We start from the raw sequence: 22,235 nt of genomic DNA on the forward strand, positions 1-22,235 counted from the left end.
AAGATCTCCTTAGCTCTATTTTTGCATTCCACAGCTTTACTGGAGCTTCCTTTCTGGACAAACCTACAATGGCTTAAATCATTCTGCTGGGCTCTTTTTGATTCACAACACAAATCTGGCTAAAAGGCTAGTGGAAGCCATGCCACCTCCTTAATTACACCGCCTTGAAATTTCTTCTATAAGATTAATTAGTCCACCACTCTTAATCTCATTCTCAGGAAAAGTCCCTGGACATGAGCAAAATGCAGACAAATTTTCTGTGAAGCCATAACACAGATCATTTGGAATCCAGTAGTCAATGAAGTTAGTGTGCCCCACAGAAACTTCCTTGGCCTGATCTTTACTGGCAGGCTTTCTATCAGCATTCAGGTCTTCTGGACTCTGACCAGAATCATCCATATAGCACAGACTAAAATGTTCCAGCTCTACTTTATCAGGAGCATATCTGAACCTTTCCTAACTCTTCTCCTTCCAACAAGCCAGTTCCAAAGACTCTTGAGCCATATAGTCAGGTAATGTCACAGCAATGACTTCTTCAGTACCAAATTCTGCCTTAGCTATTTTTTTCTCACTGCTGTCATAAAATACCCAACACCCAAAGTTAAAAGAGGCAAGGTTTATTTAGCTCACAGTTTATAGAGCTTTTAGTCCCTAATTGTCTGGTTCTAAGGCAGGTTGCACATGGCAGAGAACAATAGTTTATGGTAGTGGAATACAGCAAAGATAACAAGAAAGAGAATGAGACAGACATAAAGAGAGGGTACAAAAGAGCTCTTTCTGTCCCTTATATTGTATGCAGGCTGTCTGCCCTAGGGCAGGTGTAACACACACACCCTTAATTCCAGCACTGTACCATGAATCAATCACAAACTCTAGATTCAGCCACCTTGCAAAAGTCTGCCTACCATGACTGCATGCAGCTTTGAGGTGACATCTAGACACAAATCATGACAGTAATACTGACCTTAACTGGATTCTTTTTTTTTTTTTTTTTTTTAATGTATTTAGTATAGGGTCTACAGGTCTCATTACACAGATCAAACTCACACTGATTCTCCTGTTTTCAGCTTCCCAAATGCTGGGATTACAGACATGCAGAACCACGCCCAGTCTCAATTACCATCTCAACATGGGGCTGTCTTAGCTGGATTCTGAAATTCACAATGATTTTACCAAGAAAACAAGTGGAGAGAATAAGTTTTGCTAAATGGCAACCCAAAAGAATATGTGAAAAGAAATAAAGTAGATATAGCTCAAGGAAGAAACACATTCGGAAGATGTCTCAGAATTTGAAAAGGCAAACTAAAGAAGAAATTGTAGTGAATTAACCATAGTAGCACAATTTGGATACTGGCATTCACAAACACACCTGCAAGCAAAATTGCTTAGGAGCCAGAGTAGCCTGGGGAGAAATTCAATTTAGTTTTGTATACAAAACAATGAGAGATGGCCTCAAAAATTTATACTGCATTAAGCATCTACAACTTTTTTTTTTTTTTTTTTTTTTTTGGCTGGCTCAGGCTGCCGTAAGGGCGAGTCTAGTGAGGCATGGGGAGCTGGGGATGGAACCTTGGTCCCTTGCACCTGACTGGGTTTGCCTCAGCAGGCACTTAAACAACTGAGCTAACCAGCAAGCCCTCCAACATTCTTAATTTCTAATATAACATTTTCCATGGAATTTGAATCTTTTCTTCACTTTTTAACTCATTCAAGTATTAGTTCATATCTAGTTAAGCACAAGGTGCTATTAAAAATCTCTCCAACCTCCCTGCCTCTCAGCACAAAATGATCCCAGGAACTGACAAAAGGAGTATATTTGCACTGGTGAACATAAAAAGATCAAGTAAATAAAAGATTCAAAGTAAGCATATCGTGACAGCTGTGGTGTAAGCAAAGAATCAACTATCTACTGGTAAAACTTCTTATAAGGTAATAACTATCCATATTGTTTAAGACTAAAGCTGGCAAAAGGAGAAATGGAGCTTTAATGCTATTTATCAGAGTTCTTCAAAGAAAATCACTACTACACATTTCTGAGGGCTTTTTTCCCTATATTGTGAACTCAGTTTTGCATGCAAACAAACCTCTTTGAACTTTTTATATATGAAACTAAGCTAGAAACTTACACTAAACTAGATCTTGACACCAACTTTCTAGATAGGCTAGAATAATACGATTTGACTTTTTAAACTCAAACAGTAACTCTTACATTTATAAATAGACATACATATTAAAAATTATTTTCACCATGTTTGATTGAAAAAATAAACCATAAAATATCTAGTTCAGCCTCTTTTCAGGAAAGTCCTTTTCAATAACTCTTAAGAGCTAACTCAAGAGGCTGAGGAGATGCCTCAGTGGATTAAGTGCTTCCCTGGCAAGTGCAAGGGCCTGAGTTTAATCACCAGTTTCGGAAAAAAAAAAAAAAAAAAAAAAGAGCTAATTCAGCATATCACAGTCAGATACTAACATGCTTTTGCTAATGAGAAAATAATGATTGTAACAAGTTAATTTGTAGGCTCACATGTGTTAAAAAGTTTGATAGAAACATTAAATTAGCATCTTGGAATTTTCTCTCAATGTTCTCAAAATGCTAATTCATTTACTAAATGATGTGACTAATAAAAGAAACAGATAAAGAAAGTGGAATCTAGAATGTCCATTATAAAAATTACTGTATTTTGCTAGAATGTTGTTATAGTAACATTAGCTACAGTTTTCATTTCAAAATAAAGAAAAACTTACTAATTTTCAAATAAAAACTATAATTTCCTGGAACTGAAGTATAAAGAAATATCTCACATGAAGTATGCAATCATGAACATGCCTCCAAATTACAGTTAGTAACCATAAAAACTTTTCATAGAATCACATCTTAGAATTACTGAAATGGAATATCATGACTGTATAACATAGTAGAGGCAATTCTTTCTTTCTTTTTTTTTTTTTTTGGTACCGAAGCTCAAACTCAGGTCCTTGCACTTGCCAGGCAGGTGCATAAGCCACTGAGCTATATTCCCAGCCCCAGTAAAGGCAATTTGAACTAAAAAGAAGTAATTTAGCATGTAATATCATTATATACTAAAGTCACAAAAAAGCAAACATCTTCTTACATCAAAGAGCCTTGAAAATATCTGAAGATAGACATATTCCATCTCCCTTCACAAACTTTTTCAAACTACTTCAACAGTTTTTCAGATGATTTAAGTTCCTGTGTCACCAAAATCATTCACCTCTAAAATGCATATTTATTAAAGTTTACTTGTGAGTATACATCTTAAATGCTATATGCAAAAATGAATGTATTTTCCATTTAAAACTACTTAGACTACCACTTCCACAATCCTGAACAATATATATTAATATAGTTTAAAACTATATTGGTTTTGTCAGTCATATCACATTACCATTTCACATCATATCTTTGCCTAAACAACATTTGCTGTTAAACCCATCCCAAAATAAGGAGTTTGGAGTATATTCTATTTTATAATAATTTTTCCAAAACCTAATGATTGATTAAAAGTCAGATCCATTTCATAACCTACAATTTTGTCCTTATTCTTAATTTTAATTTCATTTGTTTTGATCTAATAGCTAGCATTTTATATTTTTTACAAAAACTTTTTGCATATTAAATGGCCCTTTTGGTTTTATGCCATCTAGAATATTATCTACCAGATTTATTTTTACTTATGTAAGGTTATTTTTATTTAAGTTTTCAATAAAAGCATTAAACAGAACATGAAAAATGCTTCTGTGTGTGATAACAATTCATCTCTGGGATCAACTGTCATTTATTAAAGTATACTATTCTATAGACCATGCAGACCTACCATAGTCAGAGGCATTAGGGAAAGAATTTGTCAAACATAGTATTTTACTCCCCACATAGTAATTTTATTTCATTCTTTGATAATGAGATTTACTAAGCAAAAATGCCTTATCTCAAGGACTCATAAATCTATCCAATTGACAAATGTAGATTATCTGCACTGTTTATGCCAGCACATTTGCCAACCAAAATAAAGCACAACACCATATTTACTGATCTCCTAGAAGTACTCCTCTAAATTTATAATTTGCTTTTCCTATTTCAATACATAAGGTTCATCAAGAGTGGTTCAACAATTCCCCAAATAAAATAACTTAGTAAAACTCTAACAAAATATGTATATGATCTGTGTAAGGAAAACTACAAAATACTAATGAAAGAAATGAAAGCAGAACTAAATAAATGGAGACATTTCTCTGTTCATGGATTAAAAGACTCAATACTGATAAGATACTAGTTATTGTGAACCTGATCTAGAGATTAATAAAAATCTTAAAAATTTTTGAAAACTATTTCTTGTGTATTGACAAAATGATTAAGGGTTTATATAGAGGTAAAAAAAATCCAGAGTAGTCAACAAAATATTAAGGGCAAAGTTAAAGAACTGACAATACTCAACTTCAAGACTATACAGTAACAACACTCAAGACAGTGTACTGGCAGAAGAAATGAGAAAAAAGATCAATAAAATAAAAGAGATAATCTACAAGTCAACCTAGACTCACATAAATATGACCAAATTATCAAGAAAGGAGTAAAGGCCAATCAATAAAGCAAACAGTCTTCTCAAAAAAAGGTACTGAACGAATGGACACACACAGGAAAAATTTACAAAGACAACCTCATTTACACCTTTTATAAATGAACTCAAATCACAGACCTAAGTGGAAAACTAACAAAGTTTTGTAAGATAATGTAGGCAAATATTCTGTTAACTTTGGGATTGGAGATGACTCTTTACACATGAAAACGAAGGAACAATTCATGAAAGAAGAACTGATAAGCTAGAGTTCATTAAAATGAAAGATTGTTTCTGTGACAGACACTATCAAGACAGTGAAAAGATAAGCCAGACTGTGATAACATACTTTAAAAGAAATCTACAACTCTCAAAACTCAACAGTAAAAATCAATCAACCAAATGAACAATGAATCAATGATATGGCAGAAATAATATCACAGAAGATATACAAATGGCAAATAAATATATGAAAAGATGCTCTATTTCATATGTCACCAAGAAAATACAAATTCTAACATCTGTTACAAGGGATAAAATTCAGAAAATTAACAGTACTAAACACATAAGCAAAGATGTGAATAACGTTCACTGTTGGTAAGAATGCAAAATGGTACAGCAATTTTGGAAGATAGTATGGCAATTTTTCACAAACTAAATATACTTCTACCATCTACTGGTGCCTTCATACTCCTTGGCTGAAAGTTTGTGTCCACATAAAAAGATACATGTTATAGCAATTTTACTCATGGTCACCAAAACTTGGACATTCATCAGGTACGACAAATATATCACTATGATGGTGGATGTTAATAACAGGAATGCCGTGTGTTTGGCAGCAGGAGGTGTAATGAAAAATATTGTAATCTGTCTGTTATTTAGCTATGACTCTGAAACTACTAGACTTTCAAAAGAAAGAGTAGGTTAAGAACAGATGGCTCCTCTGGCATGATACAGTAACTGTCACAACTTCTTTAAGGAAGAGTATCTTGCTTACCCAGATGGAACTTTTCCTGATGCTTTAACCGTGCAAACCTTGACTTGAAATGTTCTTCACAGTAGGTGCATTTAAAAGGTTTATCTTGAGAATGCAGAATCATATGTTCCTCCAAGTGTGGTCTTCGAGTAAAAGATTTCTTACAAATCTAAATAAGAATGAACATAAAATATAAATGAACCAGAATTAAAAATTAAAACATAACATTTATAATGAGAAAAAAACACCACAAAATTTAAATGAATTCAAAAAACCCACCAAAAAAACCTCTCCCAAAAGTATAAATTACAGTAAGTAATTCTTTTAAATTAGTATTAAAATAACTGACTTTTATCTCCTTCTATGTTTAATAGGGCTATAGAATAACCTAGATCAATGTTAGACAGGAATCCCTTAATCTGTGAAATATATGTTTAAGCCATTTATATGCAAAAAAAAAGACTATCTTTGTTACCATATTTTTGATAATATATAATTACAATCCATCATTTCACAAAACATCAATTCATCATTTTATGGCTGAGGATGATGAAACTCATTAAAGGGAAAATATAAAGATTCAAGTAATATGAAATCAGGAACTTCAAGTTATAGAAGCTAAAGTTAGAGAAAAGTTCTGAATATCCCTCTCTTTTTCTTCATACCTATAAATTGAAACATTAAAGGAGATAAGAATGATAAGGAGTATTAAATATTAAATGCTATTTGTGTAAGAACTAAAGGAACACTTTAGGGATGTGATAGAATAGATATCCTTAATTCTTGCATCCCACTAGAAAAGAAGTCTAGTTACCTTCATCTTAAATCTGTCTGCCTGCAGTAATTTGTTTGATTACGAGTAGGTTAGAAGTGAAAATTTGGTACTTCTGAGGCTATGCTACAAAAAGCCTTTTAATTTTTATTATTCTAGGCTTCCTGGAACACTCAGTCCTAGAACCCAACTGCTATGCTAAAAATTAGCTAAAATAGCCTCATGAAAACTAGACTAAGCTTCTGCTTAGCGCCAGCACCACATGCTGGGCCTGCCCTGCCCCCAGCGCGCTAAGCCAGTCCCTAAGATGGGTGTGGTGGTGCCCGCCTGAAATTCCAGCGCTGGGTAGGCTGAAAACAGGAGGATAACTGTGAGTACGAGCTGTGTAGTGAGACCTTGTACCAAATTAAATAATAATAATGATGATGATGATAATAAAATAAATTAAAATTTAAAAAAACAAAGAAGCTCCTGACTCCTGGTCATCAGGTAACACCAAACTGCCAGGCACATAGGTTAGTAACTTGGGAAGGGTCCCCAAACCAGGCTACATCATTGACTAGCTAGCACAGCTAAATGGTCTCAACTGACACTGTGGGAATACAAAAACTACCTAGCAAAAACCCTACTCCAAATTTGGATTCTTGACTCATAAAAAGGCAAGACAAAACAAAATACTTCTTTAAGAACACTAACATTGAGGTGGCTTATTATGTAGCAACAGATAACCAGAAATGGGGGGTGAGAGGTGTTTAATATCTTAAGCTCTCCAACAGTAACACACAGAACAGGAAGCACACAATGCAGCAATTTCTTTTCTTTTTTTTTTTTTTTTTTTTTTTTGCGGAACCGGGGATTGAACTCAGGCCCTTGCGCTTGCCAGGGAAGCGTTTATTCCACTGAGCCATCTCCCTGGCCCCAGCAATTTCTGTAAAGGTAAAAAAACCATCATTAATAATTCTTAGGTCCATTATCTGAAAATTAACCTAAACGAGGTTATTTTGTTTTTTATTTATTTATTTATTTTTAACGAGGTTATTTTATTAAAAAAAAAAAAAAAAAAAAAAAAAACACAACACATTAGAGTAACTTTGGTAACTGAACAAAAAACTTTTGAAAGCAAGATTATGTTGTTTTATTGCCCTGAAACCTAGTTACGTCCCTTTCCTAAAAGGCAACATTACATTTATTTTTGTTTTTTAATGCAAATTAAAAATTCTTACATCACATTTCCAACTTTCACTCTTAGTCTTCTTAATGGAAATAAATTCTTGTGCGTTTTCAGGATGAAATCTATCAAAGAAAAAATCATACAGGAAAAGATTAAGTCAATGTTCCATATAGTCTGTCAGTAGTAATTATAAGAATCAGGTACTGATTTACTTCTTTAAAAGATAGACACATGAGATAAGAACACAGGTATTATCACCATTTTTAATAAATTTATCAATATTCCTAAGTTGATGAAGCAATAATTAAAGGAACTTTTAATCATATTTTAAACATGTATCAGAATCTAGGCATTTATAATGTACAATATTATTCACCTGATTTTTAGTTCTTATTTCAGTAAATTTTATTTTCTTCAGAGTTAATTTACAATGTAATATTAAATATTCTCTCTGAAACTCTTTTACACATTAAACATAAACTTGAATATACATAAAAAAAATTCTTAGCATTTTAAGACCATGTATTTCTAAACACGTACCTGACAAAACACAAGACAGAAAACAGGATGTTCAAAATGTTATATATTAAACTCTTGTATTACAGACTATATTGTTTCAATATCAAAAAATTTCAAGTCAACAGCAACAAAAATATGAACAAACATTTGTTGCTCTTAATTTGCAGACTACAAAATGATAAGCCATGAAATAATGGTGGATGAGCACTCCATAGATGTTTTTAGTTCATTATATATATTAGAAGACACAATAAAATAGATTATGGGAGGGCCAGCCAAATAGCTCAGTGGATTAAAGCGCCTGCAGGCAGGTGCAAGGGCCAAGGGGTTGATCCTGGGCCACCCCACCCCAAGGAACAATGAGGGCAATTGGGACTGGGTGTGGTGGCACAGGCCTGTAATCCCAGCTCTTGGGAGGCTGTAAACAGACGGATCAGTACAAGTCCGATCTAGTAGTGAGACCCTGAACACCCTGTAGACCCTTCCCTAAAAAAAAAAAAAATTATGGGGCTGAGGTGATAGATCAGCTGTCTAAGCACCTGCCTGGCAAGACCAAGAACCTGTGTTTGATCCCTGGAACCCCAGGCACATAATGCTAGCCACTGAAACCGGATGTGGTACTGTACACCTCTAATCCCAGCACTGGGCAGCTGAGACCGGAGGATCATTGCAAGTCCAAGCTATGTAATGAGACCTTGTACCAAATAAATAAATAAATATTTTTTTAAAAAAGACAGATTATGGAAGCAAGATAATACTTGCCTCTTTACATGCTTGGCTAAAGTCTTCTTGCTTGCATGAAGTTTATTACAATAAGGGCACTTGTGCTCCTTCTTATGAAATTCTGTTTCACTGGTGTGCTTCTTTCTGTGAACAGTTAGGTTAGACTTTGTGGAGTAGCGTTGGTGACAAATGTCACACTCAAAGGGCTTCTCGCCTGTGTGCACACGGGTGTGGCTTTCATATTTTCCTACAAAAAGAAAATTAAGATTAATCATACATTTCATATATTGTGACTGAAATTTGACAGTAGAATAAAAAGTCACAATTTGGCAAATTTGTTTAACTTTATTCATTTTTTAAAAAATTTTGGGGGGGGGGTACTGAGGATCAAAGTCAGGACCTTGCACTTGCCAGACAGGTGCTTATGGTGGTGAGTTATCTCTCCAGCCCTGGCAAATTTAACATACACCCCAAAATCCAAACAGAAAACCAGAAAAAAAAACCCTTACCTAAATTTCTAAAACTTTAAAAATTTTAACACTAGGGTTTAGCAAAATATTTACTTATTATTATTTTCATACTTTACTTTTATATATATACCCATAAATGGAATTGGTAGATCGAAATACCACGAAGGAAATAATATACTTATACCTGTATTCTGTAATATTTTTATTTTTCTTCTCATAGGAGGTAATCTAGAAAAGGCACTATAAAGCTAAAGCACTGAACAAGACATATACTTCACTCTAACCTACTCATATAAGACCTTCCAACTTGAAACAAGAAAATAACTAGTATTTTTATGCTTAGTACTAACCTCCTAAAGTCAATAATATTAGTAGCAAAATATAGTATAGCATAAGAGAGGGGTGGCAAACCTACAGCACATGACCTGTAACAGGCTTTTAGTGTCACTGAATGCACTAAAAGGTTAGGCACCCCAGGTATAAGAGAAAGCAGGAAAACATGAACAGTTATAATGGATAGTCAAGCAGAATGTGAGATTTTCACCATAATCTGTGTTACTCAGTGCTACACATTCAGAAAGTGTTAAAGTATTCCCAACAGTAATACCCAAGAAAATTTAACATAGACTTCTCAAAGATCAAAGTTAGAGTGAAAGGATACAAAGATATGTTTTGAACAGGGTATGGTTGTTGTTCAAACCTGTAAATGCAGCTACTTAGGAGGTTAAGGCAAAAGGACTGCAAGTTTATAGCCTGCCTGAACAATTTAGCCAGACTTATCTCAAAAGTAAAAAACAGGGCTAGGGAATGTAGCTTAGTGGTAGCATGCGGGAAACCCAAAATTCAATCCTTAGCACTGAAAAAAAAAAAAAAAAAAAAAAAACTGTCTTAGAAAAAATTCTTTACACCATTATGTAGAACATAAACACCTATATTCCAGAGGCAAAAGAACATCACAGATAAACACATGGGCCCTGGATCCATGCAGTTGGATAGGAATCCTGGCTCTTTAAATAGTAGGCTATGGGACCTGTGGTAACTTCTGCTTCAAATCTTTTTGGCCTGAAGAACTGGGATAATCATATTTTCATAACTTGATAGGAAATCAAGGTATTTTCCTTAAGGTAAGGAGAAGGCTATTAATAATTTAAAAAAAGTTTGACAAAAATCCATTAGATATTTAGGTATAGACTATGTAGGTAATGGTCTGTATTTGTTTTGTTTTTGGTAAAAATGCAGGAAGCCAGAAACCAGCCATTTTGGACTTTGTATAATCTCCTTAAACTGTGTAATCTTCATTAAGCTAATAATTGAACCTCCACATACCTGAGTAATACTTCATCAGATTTTGAAAAGTAAATAATGCATGACAGTATATACAGTAAGGACAAGTAACAGCATTATGGCTAGCATATAGATTACTGATCATAGTATAGACATGTTGATATACACCTCAACTATGAATCACAATATGCCTAATTTATGAATATGCATTCTAACCAATATAAGTAGGTTTTCAAGTCTCAGAGAACACTGAAAGGATGTTGCTTTTTTCACTTGCCACTGCCAGCACTGCCAAGTATGTCAGTTCCCTCTCCACCAGTGAGAGAACACACCTTCCCATTTACATATTCATATAAACAGCCTGCCTCCATCTCCTCCTTTTACTGTGATCAAGAGAATAGCTCTAATACTGGGAAAAGAGGTCAATCCATGAAACTAAAAAAAAAAAAAAAAAAAAAAAGATTTTCCTTGATTATGAAAGTGTTACATTTCATTTTTTAAAATCACTTTTAAAACTATATAGAAGGGGCCAGGGAGATGGATGGCTCAGTGGAATAAGCACTTCCATGGCAAGAGCCAGTGTCTGAGTTTAATCCCTGGTTCAGGAAAAAAAAAAATATATATATACATATATATACACAAAATAAAACTATGTACATAATACAAGCTCATGGCAAACAATGTAAATAAATCAAGAATATACAGTCTGATTTTTAAATGATCAATGAAGTGATTTTTGGAATTCATTCATTATTAACTAGAGATTAACTGTGAATGTTTACAACAGATTCTCAAGATTGAAAGATAATTTACCAACACTCTAAGTTGTAAATCTCATTATTTATTATCAAGTGAAAAGGAAGGGTATCAAAAAAAATCAAAGGATAAAGAAATTTTGTGACAATCTTTTCTTTTTTTAAATTAAAAAAATTTTTTTTCCTACAAAAATGTCTTTGCTATAATCATGCTATATTAAATACTCAGTGGTATTTTCTTTGTATTTTAATCTTTTCTTCTTAGCTAATAAAAATTAAGTCACATGTATTTCAATACTAAAACTATCACAATGGCAATTAAGTTAAAAATCAAAACCATCCAGCCTACTACGCTTCCATTTTCCTACAGGTGAGCAGACTTGAAAACATGTAACCAAGAAAAAGAAAACAGAAATCTAAATAGAAATAGATAAATTCAGACAAAACTAAAGACTTTTAAAGACAATTTTAAATATATTCTGCAAAGAAAACCCATTTAATTATAACACTAAGAACCTCAGAAGTGAAAAAAGGCCTTTTTCTTGTTATTAATTTAAAGTTTATGTCCATAGTTCTGGTAGGAACTATTATCTCCATGGCTCTGAGATTCTGAAAAAAAACAGAAGAGACAACCCAGAGGGAATGGTGGATTTAAAAGAACCAGGGAGACTTTCAGAGATTACTGGGAGGATAAAAGTTTATCCCCAAATGAATCGCACATTTAAAGCAATTAGTAAGGGTATACATGTGTGTGTGGGGGGTTATGTCTCAGTAGAAAAAGTCAATATACATATATTCATATTTATATGGTAGGAAATAATAAAGTATAAATCAAAAGGTTTATTTCAAATGTACTAAAGTTTCAATTAAAAAATAAATATTCCTTTATAGAATACTTCATTACACTCAAGCACTTTTGGTTGCTGACAGAAACTACCTAGTATTGAGAAATGTCATCCAAAATATTTTTGAACTAAATACCATCATGAACTGTGCCTCAAATCATTTTCAGATAAACACATTTGAGTTTGTGCCTCCGTACTCAAAATTATCAGAATTTGTATGTAGTTTTTCTAAAAAAGAAACATTTTTTATACATCTCAAACTGCTAAGTCATAAATTGTACCTTGAATTTATTCATATAGCACACTATAAAGAACATTTAGCTAAAAGTTTTAAAGTAGGAAATTATACCATTGTTGTAACTCTTCACTAAGAACTAAGTGGAATCTCTGTCAAGATGGACTAGTAACTCTTTTTTAATTAAAAAAAGGGGAGGGTTGTACAAAATATTTTTTACCTCTAGAAGAAAGATTGTGATTTTAATCCAAGGAAAGATTTTAGTTCTCTGTAGAAAAAACAACAAAAAAAATTATTCAAATTTCTCTCATTCCATCTGTCACCTTAGTTTTGTTTTACCCACTAGATTTTTGGTATAAGGGGAAAGGTCAGGAAATTCTTTTTTTGTGGTAGGAAATTCTTATTTGCATGAAAATTTCGTGAAAAAAGGGACAGCTGGTAGCTTAAAGAAAGATATAACTGGATTTGGAGTCTTACTTCAACTATTAAGTACATTGGAAAGGATAAAAGGTCCAAAGTAATGTAAATTATTGTATCACATATTGAGTAGCTAATGGTTCAGGTGGGGCTCATCTCTCAAATTCACTTCAAACCAGCCAAGTTAAAAGCTGGTAAGGGGAGATGGTTCGGTGGAATAAGCGCTTCCCTGGCAAGCGCAAGGGCCTGAGTTCAATCCCCGGTTCCACAAAAAAAAAAAAAAAAAAAAGGCTGATAAGGAAGTGTAACTGGCTTCTTGCAAGTCCAACATGAAGGGAGTTAACAACTTTTCCACTTAATTCAAGTAAACAAGCACTTGATGGAATTTTATTGCAGTATTTAAAAATGATCTAGGATATTGCCAAGGATACTAATGAGTAAAATGCAGAAGCTTCAGGATCCAAATTTAGTCAAAATTAACAACCAATGAGATAAAGTAACACTCAAAAATCTGAGTAGAAATTTTTAAATCTTATGAAAGAAATGAATGTAATGAGGATTGGATGGTAGCTCTTAAACTGCTGATAAAAATACAGGACAGTTAAGTTCTAGGTTCTATATATTCTTTTCTTTCTATTTAGCACCAATCCACATTGTCTAATGTTCAGTAGTACAACACTATGTTCTACCCTTGTCTTGTTTTTTCATTCTCTGTTCCTCTCATCCTCCTGGTCTTGGCAACATTTGTGCTTCTGCTCCTTGCTCTATGCTCCTTTTTGTCTCCCTAGGTTTGTCATTCCCAATTTCCTTTTTTTTTTTTTTTTTTTTTGTAGTTTAGGCAAGGGTCTACAAGGCTTACAGGGTCTCATTACTAGATCAGACTCATGGTGATTTGCCTGTTTATAGCCTCCCAAGAGCTGAGATTACAGGTGCATGCCACCACACCCAGTCTCAGTTGCCCTCTCAGTGTGCCCTGTGGGGTGGGGCCGGCACACCAATTTCCTTCTCCACAATGAAGCTAAAGTGTTCTTTCCATAACTCCTATAGGCTGCCATTTTCTTGTCAAGTTCTTTTCAACAGTTTCGGTCAGATAATATCTAAAATTTTCTGCACTGATACAAGCCATTCAAAATCTGACCTACTAGTTTGTGACAATCCTGCTCTCCTATCATTCTCATCTGAATTCTTTGTCCATCCTGAAACCACCCACATTTCAGCAATCTGCAGGACAAACATACCTCAATGCCTTTGTACACTGGTAATTCTGACCTGTAAATTCCTATTGTCTCAGCTCAAATACTGCTTGCTCTATGAAATATCTCCTAAACTCCAGTCCTATTTATCTGATAAGGTTAAAATTATTACAATATGGTTATTTTCCATATGTACTCATCAAGCCCTAAAATTTTGAAGGACAGAGAATATCATTTCATATTGATGAAAGTGTTAGGTAATTAGAGACAATAAATCCTTTATTCCTGTATTATAGGAACAGTTACCATTCCTTGAACAGTGAAATTTTGTGCAATATCTGAAGTGGTTCCTTATCCCATTTATTTTTTTATCATAATCCTCCATGAGCAGCAAATTAGCATGGTCTCATTTAAGAAATACAAGTGGACAAGTTAAGTCCTGGATTAAAAAAATCAGGCAGTCTAACACAGCTTATGTTTTTTAACTTGTTTGATACAAGATATAAAGAGAGACATAGAAATATATACTAATATACTAATAGAGATAAGGATGCACTAGTAAAAAGCAAGCACCTTAACAGAGATAGGCATAAGAGAAGTATAATGTAATGAGAATTAACACTTTGAAACTAAACTAGGGATGAGCCTACAATGTGACCAGCTGATGCCATATCTATCTGAACTTAATCTGGTAAAAAGCATTTTACAGCCTTCCTCTTAGTACATCACACCTTAATCCTGAACCATGTCTTTTGAACTTGTGTGTATAAAGCTCTAGTTTCCTGGGACATTAAATGACATTCTCAAAAGTATCTTGTGATAAAATCTGAAGGAATGCCAGGTTAAGAAAAATTCTTTTTAAAACATTAGCAGAAGATACTATGTATTATAAAAGTATGGGTTTACTCAATCATCTCGTGTGTTGCGCAGGGCTTGCATATGCTAGTCAAGCAACAGATCTACCACTAAACTACCTAGCTCCTAGTTTCCTTAACCTTACTGGGACTCAGATTTTTTTCTCCTTCATAAAGCATCTTACAGTCCAGTGTCACTGTTAAGTGGGATAATTTCAGACCTAGGTACTGGACTTATAATGCTTGCTGTGAACTGGCTGCTGTTTAGTCATCTCCAAGTCAAATGAGGTTAATTAAGGCAGAATACAGGAAGCATATGGTATGGGTACAAAGTCTAAGACAGAATCCAGACAGGAAAATGAAATGTTCTGATACCTCAACATTCTCTCCTCTCTATATAACCTCATAATATGTTAATAGCTCTAAAACAGTATTAATCAGCCTGTTTAACAAGTTACTTATACACATAAGCTCTTACAGTTGGCTAACCTACTAAAGAAGTTATTTTATTCATATTTTTAAACAGCTTTAGTAAAAAAATAAATTATTAACTGGATCGCTGAAAGTGTTCTCATTCAGAAGTATTCAATAGGGATTTAAAAAGCAAAATGTTATCACTGTAATGCTGTAGTGTATACTGTAGCATATTTTGATAGTAACTCAATATCAAAAACTTGTAATACCAATTTCTACCTATACCAATAACATGAGTAACTCAACAGTACCAGACATGTGAGCATTAACTAAACTACATAATTTTACAAGATTAGGTTGTATCTATATTCTACCACTGTACTGGTTAGAATATATTTCACAATTCCAGAACTTGAATTTACATGTAAAGAGCTTAACTACTGCAATCAAAGGTTATACGTTAGAATAATTCATAGACACTTCTAAAAATTATTTTACTAGCAAATTATTACACACTGAATAAAATCTTTAAGTTAAAGAACACATCTCTTAGGCTTTTCTAATGTGGAAAAGTTGGTTTATTCATTATTAAATGATTAGTAGTACTAATTAGGGCACTTCCTAAATTATCTGCTTACAGTATAAAATTATATTCAATACAATTTTATTCTTTACTACACATTATTCTAAAACATCCCAATTCTAAAGTGTTGCATACTAAAAAAGCGACTGTATTTGTAACAAATACACTACAATGCATAAGGAGAAAACAGTATACAAATTATTAAATCTGATATAATCAGTGACTCAAAAGTAGCACCTCTATCTGAAATTAAATTGGTATATAAGCCAAAGCTTCACATTATGAATACTCCAGAGTCTTTCACACCAAATACATGAACTAATGATCTGTCCGCTGTTATGATACAATGAAGGAAAAGTAAAATATACTTTACTCTTGACTCACAACGAATTTAAAATAACAGGATAAATCGTGTGCTGAAACACTGAATTATCCGGCCTATAAGCACTCTTTTTTAATTACTTTGAAAGTTTAGTTTATATTATCACCTGTAAGGAATACACAAAAGGTAAATCATTAGAGAGAAAGAACAAAGCTTTCTTACCTACTCGGTCAAATGTTTTATCACATTTAGGACACTGCAATATTTTTTTGTTACTGTTTTGAATGACAACTGGAGTCAACCCTTCGCGGATGTTTCCTACAGCATCACCAGCATCAGCCTCTTCTTCAGCATCATTATCTTTTTCACTTTGTTCTTCAATGTCGGAATATTCATCTGACATTTCCTCTTCTAGCTCATCTTCTTCGGCATTATATTCACTTCCCGGATCCTCAGAATCATTTCTATCAGACTTTTCCTTATCAAAGCTTTCTTGATTCAAATTGTCTGACCCATCACCACTTTCCTGTTCATCGTCACTGGTGTCATCAAACTTAACAGGGCACTTCCGATTCCTTTTTGATCTTCTTGCTGAAAAACTTCTCTCCAGCATTTTTAACCCATGTTTCTTCCCTAATAAGAGGGACTTATGAGTTTTAGCCAAATGATTCTCTAAGGATTTTTTATAACAAAAATGTCTACTACAGAATTTGCACTGATGATTATTGGATAGTCTTCCAGTTAGTTCATTTAGTGTTTCTTCTGGTGATGACTTTTCAGTTAGCTCTGACTGAAAAGTGGTAACATTTTCATTATTTAGTAGCTTTACTGCATCTATAATATCCAAAAATTTTGCAGCCTCTAAAACGAGAGGTATTTCATATTTGTACACAAAAAATTCTGATGTGTAAAGAAATTCAAGCAAATGCTGAAAAACTGAATGTGTTACATGATCCAGAGTGACAACATCAGTACTCGGATTTTTACTCAAACAGGCATGAAAATAACTACTACCAACAGCAACGACTACTTTATGTGCACTAAATTCTTTTCCTTCTACTACAATTAGTAAATCACAGAAAGATGGTTGCTTCTGCCTATCATCATTTAAATACTTTAGCAAATTTTTATTATACTGCAAGGAACTTAAAAGCTTTCTCTGATCTGGAGAGGGAGGAAGTTCCTGGTAACAGTGGAGAGCTTCAGGAGTCGGTCTTTCTGTAGAATGAGTATGGGTCACTTGGTCATTCTCCACTGCAACATTTCCTTCTGAAGAATCTTTATGGTAGCCCAGATGGATCTTCTCGTCAAGATTTGAAGTAACCTTTCTCCTTTTCTTCATCGCAGTACAGCAATTTCAGAACAAGAAACTTCATAAGGGTTTTTATGAGATTTATAAAGGAAAACTAGATTGTCTTGGACAACAGCTTCTGGAGGGGCGTGCCCGTGGGTTTCATGGTCTGCAAAAGTGTAAGAATCACGTACCATTAACTCCCAAGGCAATTCCAAATCAGTCATGTAACCTGTCGACTCATCCATTCTAAATTATAACTAAATTATGACAAACTTACAACATTCAATCGTGGTTAAGATTTTAGGGCGGAGGACAAGGAGGGCCGGGTTAGAAAAGACAGCCAACAAAAGAATAACGTTAAAGGAAGACACAGCACACCTCCCAGGCCTGATTTACGAACAAGGTGGAATAACTGAGCAGAATTAGGTGGAATCCCTCCAAGAAGACTGACAGGGCAGTTCGGGGGGGCTGTGGTCATGCGTTAGGGGTGCGGGACAGTGACAATAAAGCCGGAGCGGCCGCAAAACCTCAGTCTATTAACGTGTTTCCCAGGGGCAGACGAGGCAGTTTTTCAGACCCTGAGCGCGTCCCTCTCCCCAAAGCCGCCCGGGAGAAGGCGGCCGAAGGAGGGGCGCGGACCTAGAGGAGCGGGGTCGACCAGAGGGGCGAGTAAAGGAAGCCACAGAGCCCTGCCAGGCCCCGGCGGGGCGGGGAGCGCGCTCGCCGACCAGAAGCCCGCTACCCTTCCCGCCCGGATTCCCTGGGCAGACGCCCCACAGATCCATTACCGGGAACCCAGGGCTCCCCCGCTGGCTCCCTGCCGCCGAGCTCCGCTCCGGGCGCGCTCGCTCCCGCGCCTACCCACTTCCGGGTTCAGCCCCCCACCTCGCCCCGTCCCGCCGCTGCTTCCCCGCCCGCAGCCTGGCGGCCTCCGCAGCACCGAACACGTCAAGCGAGCGCGCAGCCGCCGAGCGGCCCGGACGCCGGCGCGCGCCCTCGGCCGCCCGTGCGCATGCGCGCGCACTCGGCTTCGCGCCTGCGCCCTAGCGTGCGCTCGCTGCCCGCGGAGCCCTCCGGTCCGTTAGTCCGGGTTTTCCTAGAGGCTGGGTGTTTCGCAGGGATTTCACCGGAGAGGCTTTGCTGCGAGAGGGGAAGAGAAGAGGGCCGGACTCGTGTGGAGCTCGGAAGAAACCGGCAGAGGCGTGAAAGCGCGGCCGGATTTCACTCTTGCTGGTGTCTTTCGTTGTTTGAAATGAGCCGAGCCCAACCGCCGGAAGCCCACGCTGGCGAATCCCGGAGAGGCGAGCTTACGTCGCCTCGTTATTTTCTGATGGCAAAGGCAAGCTTTGAAAAAACAACAACAAAAGAACTTTTTATTGCACACAGATTAGAAAAGGTAAAGATGGTAGAAAACTGCCCAACAGAAAAACCCAAATGACAACTTTTGGAGCTAATGGTGTTTTATACATTTTTGCGAGACCCAGGCGGACAGATAATGCTGGTCTGAGGATTACATTTTCAGGAGAAAGGTTTTAGACCTAGTGGTTTGAGGGATAGAAAGACTAAGACACCAAATGAAATGAGTGACCTCACCCCTCCCTTCATCCACTCAGTGTTCCCCCATTTCAAAAAGGCCACCCCCTCTCAGTGAGCTTGGATCATGCTCCTGTAGGTGGAAGAGTTTGAAGACAACATAAAAGTTGCTCAGGCACAGTGTGGTGAAGGCATGTTTTAGCGGTAGTTAACAGGCGAACCAGGAGGCGTTGGGTAGACTGCCTTCTAGTGATGGGATGGCCCTCGCCCTATCAGTTGAAAACCTCAAGGCAAAACCTTGTGTTTGCCAAGAAACCCTTCTCCGTAAGACTTCAACAGAACCTCCTTGAATTTTCAGCCTATTGCCAAGCAGAAATTAGACACCGGAAACTTCACTGTTCCCTGAATCCTAAATCTGTCGGCCTATTCTATGGATTTTGGACTTGCCACTCCTTACAATCATATGAGCCAATTCCTTCACTTCTTTTGTCTCTCTCACTCCTAGTTCTCACTCATGTAGTATTTAAGTCGGGGACATCCATACTCTGAAGGTACCAAAAGTTTTGGCGGAGAAGATAAAAAGGGAGTAATGGCTCACAAAACGGAGAACATAAGCAGGTTAAGAAACGGAATCTTTAGACATTTCAGTATTTTCCTTTTGATGATCAGTCATGGTCTTAATATCCTTCTGTAAGCTTTTCACAAATATATTTGTAAAAATGTGAATTCTTTTCGTTTATTCAACTGTACATCTGTTGAACAGGTAGTTTGTACCAGGAATGTGAAATTTCAAACATTTTTCAATAACATCACAAATATGAAATACCTAAGAATCAGTTTACCAAATTATATTCAACCTTTGTACATGATTCTCTCAAACAGGACTAGCAAAAAATTTTCTGTCAAAGGCTAGATATGTATATTTTTTACAATATTAAAATTCTAGAAATTGAGTTATACAAAGAGAAGGCTAACTAATTTGTTGTTTGGTGACAGTTGTAGGGGAGGCAGAGAAAAGTGAGAGATTACAAAAGGATAAAAAGTAGCTATTTTTCCTTGCCAGTGAAACACAGGAGAGAAATACAAAATATTGGAATGGACCCAAATTCACAGATAAATTTACAGTTTTCTTTTTAATTCATGACAGGAAAAGACTTTCTAGTTGAAAAGAATGGAAAATGAAAGGGTATCAGAAATAATAAGTTTTATATAAACATCTGTATAGATTGATTCCAAGTAGACTAAGGGTTTCAGTGTAAAAAAAAAAAAAAATGAAGCCATAAAAGTATTATAGTAAGCAATTCTCTTTTCTTCCTGGTTTTTTGTTTTGTTTTGTTTTTGAGACAGGGTCTTGCTGTATAGCTCAGGGTACCCTTGAACACACTGTGTAGCCCAGACTGGAATGAACTCACAGAAATCATCATGCCTCAGCCTCCAGGGTACTGAGACTACAGGCATACACCACCACACCTGGCAAAAATTCTAAATAGATTAAAATGAGAAAAGTCTTTTAAGATTGCTACCTACGTTTTCCTACAGAAGATAAAGAACATGTTGCAGTTTTACACAATGGAGTACTGTTCAGCTATAAAACAGGATAAATTTGAGTCTTTTGTCAGTAAATGGATAAAACTAGAGATCGTACTCTTAAGTGAAATAAATCAGACCCACATATGCAAACATAGTATTGTCTCCTTAGTGTAAGAAGCTGAAAGAGAAAAATGGAATCTGAAGGATACTATAGATATTGGGAAAGGGAAATGAACTTATTTCAAAGGAAAGAATTACTGAGCTGAGAAGGACAAGAGAGGAAATGGAGTAAAGAGATATGTCTGTATGTAAGCAGGATGGTTTGGACAACTGTACTGTGCATTTTTGCTGGTTTGTGGAATGAAGTAGTTAATGCTTATTTTGTTTTGTCTGTTTTTGAATTGTTTTTACTTTTTCTCTTCTTAATTTCTTGTATTTTTCTTCCAATTTTGCATGCATATATCTGGTAATACGAATAACTGTTGGAAGACAACACTATCCATTACAACAGATACTGTGAAATTCATATTACTTTATGAAGTGAAATTGTGTATCACTTGTAATTTTTCTGTGTTAATACTATTTTGCACTCTATAAAATAAAAAAAACAGATGAGAGAAGTCTATGAATCCAAATTCATAACCAGTTAAAGGGAAATAGTTCAATCATCATATATATTTGTATAAAGATTGAATGGAAAAGCAGTGATGTATTAAGATTTAACACTTGTGCTAGGTATGGTGGCACACTCCTGTAATCTCAGTACTATGGGAGGCTGAGGCAAGACGATTACAAATTTGAGCCCAGCCAGAGCAATTTAATAGCTTAATGAGACTGTACCCAAAATTTTACAAGAGGACTGGGAGTGTAGCTTGCTGGGAGGCACTGGGTTTCTCATACCACCCCCTCAAAGATTTGAGCTCCAAGTTTTGGCTATACTTTTCTGTTATCTCAATATATTTTTAGAAGCAAAAGAGAAAAATCTAGACAATGTTACTATGTTCTCACCAACTACTTTTTCTAAATAGCTGGCATTGAAAATATTTAATTCATTAAAAAATAGGAATTATAAACTAAGTTAGTTACTGTCAGTGTATAAAACCTGAAAAAAAATCCCTAAGTCAATGCATCCTGTAACTCTGCCCATTAAATCATACAATTATACACATTAATAAATAACTGGGTCTCGGTTTAATTTTCGAACGTATATCTGCTTTTATGGGTAATGGGAACATTTATTTTTATTTAAATTTATCCCTAAATTACCTGTCAGTTTTGGCTTAATCATATAAAATAAGTGAGTTGAAATATCTTTTTTATTATTTTTATTTTTTGTGTGCATTTAGTGCAGGGTATACAGGACCTACAGGGTTTCACTATGTAGGTCGGACTCGGTTTTCAGCCTCCTAAAGCACTGGGAGTACAGGTGTGCTGCCACACCCAGTCTCAACCGCTGACTCAGCATGCTGGGAGCAAGGCCAGCATAGCCCACTGGGGATTGAGCCCCAGCAGCTGCGCTCTGCTTAAGAAGGTGCTTTGGTAGAGTTGGAACATCTTTAAATTTTCTATACTTAAATGCACGCTTCCCCAAACCCAGGCCATCATAAACAGTCTTCTTTCCTTAGAATATTCTTTCTCCAGTTTGTTGCATCTCTTAATTTAGTGTGTTCTCATTCATCTCCATGTTTCAGATAGTTTCAGATTAGGTTTTACTTCTTGAAAGAAATTGGCTCTCATATACATGTTAATGTCTATATTTTCTGCTAGAGCA

The 22,235-nt window shown here is 35.6% G+C and overlaps 1 protein-coding gene across 1 annotated transcript in view; it reads right to left on the minus strand.

The window, feature by feature from the left end:
- Positions 1 to 18,276, minus strand: part of Zbtb41 (zinc finger and BTB domain containing 41) — a 46,010-nt gene extending 27,734 nt beyond the window's left edge. The window contains exons 1-5 of the mRNA XM_004625304.2: positions 18,190 to 18,276; positions 16,330 to 17,567; positions 8,775 to 8,982; positions 7,546 to 7,615; positions 5,572 to 5,719 (exon numbers count right to left, since the gene is read on the minus strand). Coding sequence (XP_004625361.1) covers positions 5,572 to 5,719; positions 7,546 to 7,615; positions 8,775 to 8,982; positions 16,330 to 17,449 — 1,546 coding nt within the window. The 5' untranslated portion in view covers positions 17,450 to 17,567; positions 18,190 to 18,276. The remainder of the gene's footprint in view (positions 1 to 5,571; positions 5,720 to 7,545; positions 7,616 to 8,774; positions 8,983 to 16,329; positions 17,568 to 18,189) is intronic.
- Between the last annotated feature and the right edge of the window lie 3,959 nt (positions 18,277 to 22,235).

Source organism: Octodon degus, unplaced genomic scaffold (assembly GCF_000260255.1).
Source record: "Octodon degus isolate 3935 unplaced genomic scaffold, OctDeg1.0 scaffold00009, whole genome shotgun sequence".
Lineage (NCBI taxonomy): Eukaryota > Metazoa > Chordata > Mammalia > Rodentia > Octodontidae > Octodon > Octodon degus.